Source organism: Mytilus edulis, chromosome 2 (genome assembly GCF_963676685.1).
Source record: "Mytilus edulis chromosome 2, xbMytEdul2.2, whole genome shotgun sequence".
NCBI lineage: Eukaryota > Metazoa > Mollusca > Bivalvia > Mytilida > Mytilidae > Mytilus > Mytilus edulis.
The window spans coordinates 8777458-8790171 of record NC_092345.1 but is presented as its reverse complement, the minus strand read 5'-3'; the positions used below and the strand labels follow the sequence as shown (position 1 = coordinate 8790171).

The 12714-nt window shown below is 32.1% G+C and overlaps 1 protein-coding gene across 18 annotated transcripts in view; it reads right to left on the bottom strand.

The window, feature by feature from the left end:
- Window positions 1-613: 613 nt before the first annotated feature.
- Window positions 614-12714, bottom strand: part of LOC139511382 (retinoic acid receptor RXR-like) — a 79239-nt gene continuing 67138 nt past the window's right edge. For 16 of the 18 annotated variants that reach the window (XM_071298062.1, XM_071298064.1, XM_071298059.1 and 13 more), the window contains 4 exons: window positions 12080-12228; window positions 10114-10240; window positions 8690-8914; window positions 614-5760 (listed from right to left, as the gene is read on the bottom strand). In XM_071298062.1, coding sequence (XP_071154163.1) covers window positions 5510-5760; window positions 8690-8914; window positions 10114-10240; window positions 12080-12228 — 752 coding nt within the window. In that variant the 3' untranslated portion in view covers window positions 614-5509. The remainder of the gene's footprint in view (window positions 5761-8689; window positions 8915-10113; window positions 10241-12079; window positions 12229-12714) is intronic. The other 2 variants (XR_011662014.1, XR_011662015.1) reach the window with 1 other exon arrangement.

The window sequence follows — 12714 nt, the reverse complement described above, 5'->3', positions numbered from 1 at the left end:
TGGCCCTTTTTGGCCCCCAATTCCTAAAATGTTGGGACCAAAACTCCCAAAATCAATCCCAACCTTCCTTTTGTGGTCATAAACCTTGTGTTAAAATTTCATAGATTTCCATTCACTTTTACTAAAGTTAGAGTGCGAAAACTAAAAGTATTCGGACGATGACGACGACGCCAACGTGATAGCAATATACGACGAAAAATTTTTCAAATTTTGCGGTCGTATAAAAATTAAAAATTTTGCGGTTGCATAAAAACCGCATTTTACCCCTATGTTCTATTTTAAGCCATGGTGGCCATCTTGGTTGGTTGACCGGGTCACCGGACACATTTTTTAAACTAGATACCCCAATGATGATTGTGGCCAAGTTTGGTAAAATTGGCCCAGTAGTTTCAGAGGAGAAGATTTTTGTAAAAGCTAACGACAGACGACGACGGACGACAAGTGATGAGAAACGCTCACTTGGCCCTTTGGGCCAGGTGAGCTAAAAAGTGACCCATTTGCCAGTCTGAAAAGTACAAAATGAATTTATCAAAACAGGATGAGATGAGCACATGGTATCAGATATTGCATGATGTTTAGTATGTAACAAAGACTATCAAATAAAGAAAAACAATAAATTCTTGTATCGTTTATTCTAGCAATGTCTGATATATATATATATTTTACTGGATTCATGACATAAGACAAATATAGCACTCCCCAATAGTTGATGAAATAAGCCTACCACAATAAAACCAACATTTTATGATATATATACAATGATAAAATATATATTTCTACAGTTGTGTAAAATATTTTCTTCAACATACATTATACATTTTATGTACATAGCACTGGACTATCAAAGCAATGAACATGGCTTCAATAATATCACTAACAATATCTATAATGTTTCATCTGGGATATGCCATTATTTGTGTAGTGGTGTTAAATAAGAAAATATGTCGGCTTTCTTTCCTTAATCCAATAGAGATGAATAATGTCAGCTGGTTAGATTATAAAATACCCAAAATAGTGGAAATCAATATAAGATGAAATTATTCTTGATTGGAAAAATGAAAATTAATCTATAAAATTTCCAGCTTAATGTCAAAATTTTAATTCAAAATTAATAAATGGCAATGAAAGAAAGCGAATATATTTCTTTTCCAGATTTTGAGGGAAATTTTTGAGGATAACAGCCTACAGGAAGTATGTAGTAGTTAAAACATTAAAAAGGTTTTGCCTTTATACATGAAATTCCTCATATATCAGTAAAACCTATCCATAATAGTACTAAAACAATCTGATGTTTAGAATAAATCAATAATGAGGATATAATGTGGTTCATTTTAGACAATACATGGCATCATCTAGCAACTTTCAACCAGTTCACAGATACAAAAGGGGATTTCTTTGAGGTGAGGCTGATAATAAATGTTGGGTTGAGTTTTTCTTCGCTATATTTATGTAAAATATATTCAAAATAGTACTCACATAGTTTTTTAATGTTTGAAACTGGTTATCTAAATTATTAATTTACAATACAATAAAAAGTTAATCGCTGATGATTTTCGTATGTGCCTGTTAAATTATATACATGGTAATGTCAAAACAAAACTGAAATCCATATATATGTAGCAAATTCTGGTAACCTAGCAACCAATCTACAACCATAAATATACAATTTACACTTCTTTATGAATCACAACTGAAAAATCAAATATATACAGAAACCGTACAAATAAAGGTACCCACTGGCAAGTTGAAACCATGCAAATAAAGATCCCCACTGGTCAGATGCAACCATACAAATTAAGATACCCCATGTTCAGTAAGAACCATGCAAATAAAGATACCCACTGGTCAGTTGCAACCATACTAATTAAGATACCCACTGGCAAGTTGAAACCATACAAATAAAAATACCCACTGGTTAGTGGAAACCATACAAATAAAGATACCCATTGGTTATTTACACATAAACCATAAAAATAAAGACACTCACTGGTCAGTTGAGACAGAACCAGGATAGTTCAATTTACAAATAAAAATCTTTTTTAAGTTATTTTGTAAGTATGTTAGTAATTTTTGATAATCTTATTTTTTCACTAAAAACATATGTACAGCTGAGTAAAATGTACATTTTAAAGACCTGTACATTTTTACACTGATATACTGTTTCTAATAGATAGTGTCATTTTTATTTTTCGAAGAACCTTGTGTTGACAAATTACTTTAAATATGTTAATAAGTAATCTGTACAGTAAAAACCAAGTAGATACTGAATCTGTAGTGAAACCAAAGTGGAAAATGTATCTGTACAGTGAAATCACAGTGGATTGATATCTTTACAGTGCATTCATATGAGATACTGTATTTGTAGTGAAATCAGTGAATACTGTATCTGTACAGTGAAATCACAGTGGATACCGTATCTGTACAGTGAAATCACAGTGTATACCGTATTTGTACAGTGAAATCACAGTGGATACCATTTGTGTACAGTGAAATCACAGTGGATACCGTATGTGCACAGTTAAATCACAGTGGATACTGTATCTGTACAGTTAAATCACAGTGGATACTGTATCTGTACAGTTAAATCACAGTGGATACCGTATGTGTACAGTGAAATCACAGTGGATACTGTATCTGTACAGTGAAATCACAGTGGATACTGTATCTGTACAGTGAAATCACAGTGGATACTGTATCTGTACAGTGAAATCACAGTGGATACTGTATGTGTACAGTGAAATTGAGCATTAAATTCATATGAATCAATAGCTGCACTAACATCCATTAAATAAGAACATACACAATGAAATGTCTCAGTAAGATTTAAATAAAGATTTGTCTAAGCATGCAACCACTGGATTTACCTGTATACAATCTATCCATTAAAAACCCTAATATATACATTATTTAGTTAATTATCCTTTCAAATATAAAACTGTTCACAATTTTTTAAAAGCACTTATAAAACATGAGACAATCACAGAACTGACACATCAATTGTAGTTGTATACAAAAACCAACCTAAATTCTTTAACATGAAAACCATTAAAAAGAAAAACAGAAAAAAAAACATAGTGACAAATGCCTTGATAGATTGCAGTCTTTTACTAGAAATTGATAGATTGCAACCTTTTACTAGAAATTGAACTAATGAGACATTTGGTGTCTAATAACACTCAATTATATTATTTTAACCAGGAAAAATGCAACGTTGTGTAATGGGGATCAAACAAAGATAAGCCTGTATTTTTATATTTAAACAAATGTGTAGGTCTTTCTTCTATGTAAACCAGCAAGCTTAGAATATACCCTGTATTTCAAAATATATTCATTAAAAGTTTTTTATCACAATTAACAATCTGTTTTCCTCATCACGTTTTCATCAACACTGTTCTTTACCTAAATCACTTCAATGCCATCAACAATATAACAAATAAACAAATCCTTGCATACTAGTACATATTACCCAAGCACTTTATAATCATATCACAGTATTATACATAAAATAAGAAATATTAGTTATCTACACTGGACTAAGTTACCTGGGGGAGACAATACACATCTATGTGTTGATTCTGATGATCACTCCCTTCATTTTAAATATAAGTATAATATCAAAACTAATAAATTAACAATAGTATTGAATTTAAAACAATTGACTTTGATAGTACTTAGTGCATTCTTTCTAGAAATGGAACTTTTGATATAAATATGAAGTGTATCCTTGAAGCAAAAATTAACCTTAACTAAATGGTGGCACAAAATCTGGTTTTAATATTCTAAACATGTAACACGGAAAATGTCTGAACAGGTTAACAAAGTTGTGTAATTATGTTCAAAGTTAAAATAGCCATTTACTCATTGTAACAGATAGTATTTACATCATATAATAATAATTGGGACTACATTTGGCCAATGTTTATGATTTAATGAAATTACCAAGTTTTACTAGATACTCTTTTTTAACATATGATATGTATCAAATTAGACACTAGGGATAACTTGGAATCGAAACTAATAATCATCATCATGAAAAAGAAGTAGGATCTTTTATGGAAGATCTTTACATAATTTTACACTAACAGTAGGATTATAGTATTAATACTTTCAAATGCCTAGTGTCTGGAAATGGCCGGTAAATGAAAGGTTAGATTTCTGTAATTATTGTTAATGGATGGCCGCCTATATATTTATCACCTCTGAAACAGTGATTTCTTTTTTTTCAATACTCATCATAAGTACTATTAGTAAAATTTTGAACACCAGACTAGCCTTTCCTTTTCAAGACTCATCAGTGATACTTGAATCAAAAAGGTTAAAAAGGCCAAATAAAGTAGATATTTACCTTGTGTAGATATTAACAATGTAATTCCTACAGTATAATTATGTGGATTTGGTGACAAGGAAAATCATTTTACCCCCTGATATATCATATGCAGAAAAAAATTATCAATGTAAACCAAGGGTACATTATAATGAAACAAAAATATCAATGTGAACAAGAAGTGCCATCTTGAACATTCAACACGACTTCTTACATTTTGTCTGCCATAACCGAGTACAAATACATACAAATATTACATATAAAACTATAAACATTACAAAACATCTTGAGGACATATGTTTATCTGAATGTAGGTGTTGTCTGTCATTAAAAGTTTTAGTTTCATGGCATGATCACAAGAAAAACATGACTACATGTATTTCTAAATATATCTAGAATCATTGATTGTTTAAATTAAGAAATTGGGCTCATTTCAGAGAGCTTACACTCATTGTGGTTGATTTTGAGGATTTTTTCATGTTTGTATTTTTATTTTTCTGTTTACTAAGTGTAAAATGTACTGAATTTCAGATTTACATCCTGTTTTGATTGATAAAGGGGAGATTAAATGCTACCCTTTTTTCCAGAATAATAAGTATCTCTCAAAAAAAGTACAGTTGATTAATCAAAAGTCTATATTACTGGCAATTAAAGTCAGACATCACTTATCTGGGACAAAATGGAACATATTCAAAATACAGCAGCATAATAAATCCTGTCAAGCAGAAATTAAATTCAATAGGCATATCAATAGATTGGTGTCTCGAGGAGATTGGGGTGTTCTGGAAAATCAAAGTAACTAGTACTACAGGTCAACTTTGAAACTGATTAATTTTTTTTTTAAATTACCGATGATTTAGAAAAAAATATCTGTATACAGGCCATTTTTTGTACTCTGTAGGACCTAATTTTCTGACAAGGATTCAGGTATCATATCATTTCATATCAATATAGTTTAACTACAAACAAAAACAATTTCAGCTGAACTGCAATCTACAGGTGGTCTTGTTACACAGGTTAGGTGGACATAATAAAACTAGAATTGTAACTGAAAAATGAGAGGAAATGATGAAAGTTTTATACAAGACCATCATGATACAGCCCAAATTGTAACCACACTGGGTCAAAGCCAGTCTTAATGTCAAGTGTGACCGATACTGTTCCAATAAATGACATATGTGGTTCTCAGGTATTTGTAGGGCTTTCTAACATCTCCATGAGGAACGTGTCTATTGGTGTATCACCAATCAATTTAAAGAAAAACAAATGTTCCAGGCACTTTAGTCCAATACTTCGTAAGGCAGGTAGTCTGAGCAGTAACTTGGCAAATCGGCCTGGTTCTTCTGGATATCGGGTTTTACAGTATTCCTCCAATGAAGCGTAAACTTTCTCGCGCAACTGTTCAACTTCATGGGTAGCAGTTAGTCCTTTAGCATCTATCAAACAAATCAAAATATTTTATTTAAAAAAGTATATTTAACATATGGAAATATAAATAATTTTATTGAATAATCATAAGCATGTAACAGTCACTAGGTAATAAGCTGGGAATATAGACACTGAGGAGGTGAATATTGCTGTCCAAAATATTTGTGTTTTCTTTAAAAGAACATTTACTTGTTAGTGTGAATTGAGTTATTTCCCTTTGTCCATTGGATAGTAGTAAGAACAGAGATTCAGAACTTGTATAATTTTCATATGGCTATTATATTAAAAACACCACTATTTTAGCAATTCTGACATTCAAGCATATATTTTTATAAATCACTTGATGATATGGGCCTATTCAGATATCAAATTAAATTAACTAAAACAATTTTCTCCTTAGTGCTCTTTGTTCTTTGTATTAAAAAACAAGAGGCTCTCAAGAGCCTGAATCGCTCACCTGGTAAACAATGCCTTATTGAACATATTGAACCATGCCAGGCAAACATGTACAGCTAACAATTCTTCAATATTACAAATATATATGACTTACTGTTTATAAATAAAGAAAATGAGACCAAAACACAAACACTTAAAACTTAGCAATGGACTGTGAAAATGAGGTCAAGTTCAAATAAAACCTGCGTAACTGACATATAGATCATAAAATATTTTCATACACCAAATATAGTTGACCTAATGCATAAAGTATTAAAAAAATAGACCAAAACTAAACTAGAGGCTCTAAAGAGCCTGTGTCGCTCACCTTGGTCTATGTGAATATTAAACAAAGGAAGCAGATGGATTCATGACAGAATTGTGTTTTGGTGATGGTGATGTGTTTGTACATCTTACTTTACTGAACATTCTTGCTACTTACAATTATCTCTATCTATAATGAACTTGGCCCAGTAGTTTTAGTGGAAAATGTTAGTTAAAATTTACAAATTTTATGAAAATTGTTAAAAATTGATTACAAAGGACAATAACTCCTTAGGGGTCAATTGACCATTTCCGTCATGTTGACTTATTTGTAAATCTTACTTTGCTTAACATTATTGATGTTTAAAGTTTATCTCTATCTATAATAATATTCAAGATAACAACCAAAAACAGCAAAATTTCCTTAAAATTACCAATTCAGGGGCAGCAACCCAACAACAGGTTGTCAGATTCATCTGAAAATTTCAGGGCAGATAGATCTTGACCTGATAAACAATTTAACCCCATGTCAGATTTGCTCTAAGGGCTGCGGTTTCAGAGTTATAAGCCCAAAACTGCATTTTACCCCTATGTTCTATTTTTAGCCATGGCGGCCATCTTGGTTGGTTGGCCAGGTCACGGGACACAATTTTTAAACAAGATACCCCAATGATGATTGTGGCAAAGTTTGGTTTAATTTGGCCCAGTAGTTTCAGAGGAGAGTATTTTTGTAAAAGATAACTAAGATTTACGAAAAATGGTTAAAAATTGACTATAAAGGGCAATAACTCCTAAAGAAATCAACAGACCATTTTGGTTTTGTTGACTTATTTGTAGATCTTACTTTGCTGAACATTTTTGCTGTTTACAGTTTATCTCTATCTATAATAATATTCAAGATAATAACCAAAAACAGCAAAATGTCCTTAAAATTACCAATTCAGGGGCAGCAACCTATCAACGGGTTGTCCAATTCATCTCAAAATTTCAGGGCAGATAGATCTTGACCTGATAAACAATTTTACCATATGTCAGATCTGCTCTAAATACTTTGGTTTTTGAGTGATAAGCCCAAAACTGCATTTTACCCCTATGTTCTATTTTTAGCCATGGCGGCCATCTTGGTTGGTTGGCCAGGTCACCGGACACAATTTTTTAATAAGATACCCCAATGATGATTGTGGTCAAGTTTGGTTTAATTTGGCCCAGTAGTTTCAGAGGAGAAGATTTTTGTAAAAGATGACTAAGATTTACGAAAAATGGTTAAAAATTGACTATTAAGGGCAATAACTCCTAAAGGGGTCAACAGACCATTTTGGTCCTGTTGACTTATTTGTAGATCTTACTTTACTGAACATTTTTGCTGTTTACAGTTTATCTCTATCTATGATAATATTCAAGATAATAACCAAAAACAGCAAAATTTCCTTAAAATTATCAATTCAGGGGCAGCAACCTATCAACGGGTTGTCTGATTCATCTCAAAATTTCAGGGCAGATAGATCTTGACCTTATTAACAATTTTACCCCATGTCAGATTTGCTCTAAATGCTTTGGTTTTTGAGTTATAAGCCAAAAACTGCATTTTACCCCTATGTTCTATTTTTAGCCATGGCGGCCATCTTGGTTGGTTGGCCGGGTCACCGGACACAATTTTTAAACTAGATACCCTAATAATGATTGTGGCCAAGTTTGGTAAAAATTGGCCCAGTAGTTTCAGAGGAGAAGATTTTTGTAAAAGCTAACGACGGACGACGACGACGACGACGGACGACGGACGCCGGACGCCGGACGCCAAGTGATGAGAAAAGCTCACTTGGCCCTTCGGGCCAGGTGAGCTAAAAATGTTAAGAGAAAGGTGAAAATTATAGACATGAAGTAACATACTGTTAATAGTTTTATTTTCCAATATATTTTTTCTGTGTTTAGCCATTCCCAGCTGACTTAGCAGCTACTTTTTTTTCTGTGATATTAACATTTTCTTGATGTTTTTGTATAAGAAAAATAAATTTTTAAGACTTATATTAGCTTTATTCTTCCATTCACACGAAATCAATCGCTGGCCAAAATAATTTGTTTACATTATCCTTATAATGGGATTAATACAGAAATTCATAATTTTTCATGGGGGAATTGGGATCTTGTCCCCTCAAAAACCAGAATGTCTCCAACCTATGAGTTAAGTCAGCCCTATAATACCCATTCCCTTACAAGTTTAGTTTAAAGCCTGTGTATTACCTGGGTTGTACAGGACTATAGCCCTAAGACAGCCAACTTCTGTCTTGTCCATTTTCATTTCCCTCATTTTGGCCACTAATTCTGTAAGGACTCTATCAAATATAGTTCCTACTCCAGCCTGGTGAGCACTACTTCTATGTACATGTAAACCTGTAGCTAGTAATATACCATCCTTAACTACAGTAGATCGGTGGGAAAATGCAGCAATTAACAATTCATTCCAGCCTGCAATGAGAAAAACAAAATAAATATCAAAATATTTCCTGATGCAAATGGTAAAAAATAAAAAATAAAATAAGAGATTTCATTGCCTAAAAATAAATTAATAATTTGATTCATCTTACAAAAACACAATAAACAAAACATTAGATTTTCTTCTTTGCAATCATATAATAATTACATTAGATAAAATTGAGAATGGAAATGGGGAATGTGTCAAAGAGACAACAACCCGACCATAGAGAAGACAACAGCAGAATGTATGTTTCATTAAAATACGTTATTCTGATTGGCTAACTGCACATCTCGCATTATTCCTTAAGCAGTTGCATTACACAACAAAATATCATTCATGATGACACGAGGTCCCACAATAAAGTGCAATATAAGGTGAATTAAATAAAAAATTGATAAAAATCGTGTTTTCATGAATTATAAGTATTGAAGGCTTCTTTTTGTAACTTCATAGGGTTGTAAAAGCGTTGACAGTGCACACATTTTTAGAATGATAGAATGAAGCACTTCCGTGCTTCATACAAAATGTACTTCAGTCAACGCTTTTATACCCAAATGAAGTTACAAAAAGAGGCATTCAATTCCTAATTGAAAACATTTATATATGGCTATTGCTTCAGTTGTTTAACCAAGATAAGCCTTTTATATTGGTCACTGATTATTTTTATTTTATTCATTGGGATGGTTTGGAATTTAATTTGGTTCAGATCAGAATATCTTGAATATTCAATTCCATTTTTATTCATCTTTTTTTCCAAAGCAACCAAATTTTTCAAAATGATAAGAGGACATGATAATTCTGAGCTGATCAATGTTTACTCTTACTTCTATATGACCTGTGAGAAGGAGCAGCATAAATCATTCATTAATTTGACCTGTGAGAAGGAGCAGCATATATCATTCATTAATTTGACCTGGTCACGTATTAAACTCACAATCTACAGCACTCAAGTCCAGCAGTGTGTACAGAGTGTACCAGACAAAATATTTAGCGGACCACACTGTGTGAAAAATTAAATTTTTTATTAATTTTTTATTTATTATTATTGTAGTTGATCATCCATTTAGACAAGTGTTTTACTAGTTTGACAATTCTTTTATTATTGAAAACAATATCTTATTTCAATTTTGCCCCTCCCATTTATCTTGCTCATTATAGATGGTTGACATTATAATGGTAGAAGGTATACCAGCTCTCAGCAGTATCACTTGATCCTCCAATGGTAGTTCTACAAAGTGTGGAATTCTCTTGGCCCATTCTACTAATGTAATCAGCTGTTTGTCTGCAGCCTGACATATGTTGGTAACTGCGTCTTTCTGTAATCAAAGTTGAAACACAATTAAATTTCTTATTCTGATGCTATCGAAAGATGCTGGAAAGACACTCGTATGGAATAACAACAAAGTAAGACTCTTTCATTTTTGAAATGAGGATCTTGGAGAAAATTAGAGTTTTTTTTCTGCTTTTTGACTTATGTTATTCACACAGTTGTTTTTATTTGACACCATACCATATTTAGCACTAAATGAATCATAAAACACTTTTCCAATGAATAAGAGATCTTTACCAGTCGACATTTTGATGTCTTTTTAAGGTTGTGTCAGGTGTTATAACATAAACTCTCCATGATGTCATTCAGTCTTGTCAGGAATTTAATAATTCATAAACCATATGTTGTCATATTTAATATATGTAACAAAATGGCAAATTATCAAACAGTCTAGAAGTGATGAAGTTACAAAATTTGTAATCATTCCTGTGTTTAATGACATTATAAAGACTTTTCATGCCTTCGACTATATCACCCTGCTAAGACAATCCGTTATTTTAGTATCACTGCTTTGATACAAGAGCCCATACTATCCTCATGGTCACAACGGCTGAGGATAAGTGAAGTGAAGTGACAATATGTAAGGCGACGTTATTTAATCGATGTTTGTCAAGCATAAAACTGTGTTAGAGACAGTGGAAAAGACCAGTTATAGAAAGCTAAATAGATTACACAGTTTTCTAATAAAATTGAGAAAGGAAATGGGGAATGTGTCAAAGTGACAACAACCCGACCATAGAGCAGACAACAGCCAAAGGTCACCAATGGGTCTTCAATGCAGCGAGAAATTCCTGCACCCAAAGGCGTCCTTCAGCTGGCCCTAAACAAATATGTATACTAGTTACTCAGTATTGATATCATTAAAATATCAGCCCCTCAACACAACACAAGTTTTTTTGCTCATTTGCTGTGCTTACTTGTCAACTGGTTCATATTGAGGCTTAATTAAGGTTGATATTTTACGATATCAATGTGTAGATAACATCATAATTTATGTACAATCTATTGATACTAACATATATATAATTCAACATTTCTATAAATAGGGGATTAAAAGTTGAGTGGGGATAGGTGGCTCTGGACAGAGCAGAACACCAAACTCGTGTAAGATGGTTTTTTTGTTGTTGTTTTCCTTGATCAATATTTTTTTTTACTTATTCACAACACAAAAACATAATAGCACTTAATAATAGAGTTCTATTAAAATCAAGAGGACAATGACATCTATAAAATCATTGACAAGTACAAAAATCATTAAACATATGAATTAACAGCTTTACAGAAAAAAAAAGTTCATCTGAGTTAATGTAGCCTTTGAAAATACCCAAAGTGTTTACTTTTATAAATTAACACTCAAGAACCAAGTTTCAATATAAAATTCATTATCCCATCTCTGCATACATACAAAAACGTCCAGAAATCACACATTTTCCAAAACATTTACTATTTAAGTCAAAGTCTATTAGCACCTTTGTTTTTAAGAAAACTTTTAAAAAGTCATCACAATAAAGTCAATGCCCTTTGTCAAGAGAAAAATACCTTTTTCCACCATTACTTATGTCAAAGATTTATCATACTATCATGACTACATTGTTTGCTTTAACTTCACACTTTATTTGGTCTTTTTAATGTTTTTGAATCAAGCGTCACTGATCTAGACAATACACGTGTCTGGAGTCTATTGTAAGACAGATATCTTTGATGTCCCCGCTGTTTCTCGCTGCATTGAAGACCCATTGATTGCCCTCAGATGTTGTCTGCTCTATGGTCAGGTTGTTGTCTCTTTGACACATTCCCAATTTTCATTCTCAATTTTATTACCCACCTGAGTATCAATATATGTATCTGTATTAGGATCAACAGCTAGCTCTGCCTCTAAGATTTTCTCTACAGGCATGTCATTGTTGGCTCCACTTGTACTCTCTACTTCTCCCTCCCCTTTCTCTTTATTCCTCTGTCTTTCTTCCTGAACAGCTGGAAAATAAATGAAACATTTAAATTTAAAGGACCACTAATCAATGATACTCTTCAAACATATAAATAAGCTGTTACACCTTTAAATGTTCTCATTTCCATCTGCAAATAAATAAAACATTTAAATATGAATTCTCAATGTCTGTGAATATAACATATTAAAATATAAGGTGCAGCTCAAGCTTCATCAAACATTAGACATGAAGGGAGAATTCATTTTTGTTTCTTTTTCATGAAAATATTTCAGTAATGAAGGGAGACATATATACATGTAAATTAATGAAAGACATCTAGATTTAGTTTTCAAAAAAAAGAAAGAAAAAAAATGAGAAAAAAGACATTGTATTTTCATTAAAAATACTCTGTTTTTCATTAAAAACACTGTGTTAATTGTAAGGAAAGATAAAACTTGTGCATTCAAAACATAACATAAAACATAAATACAGCATGGCAGCATTATCATACTCAAATAAATCAAAAATAGAA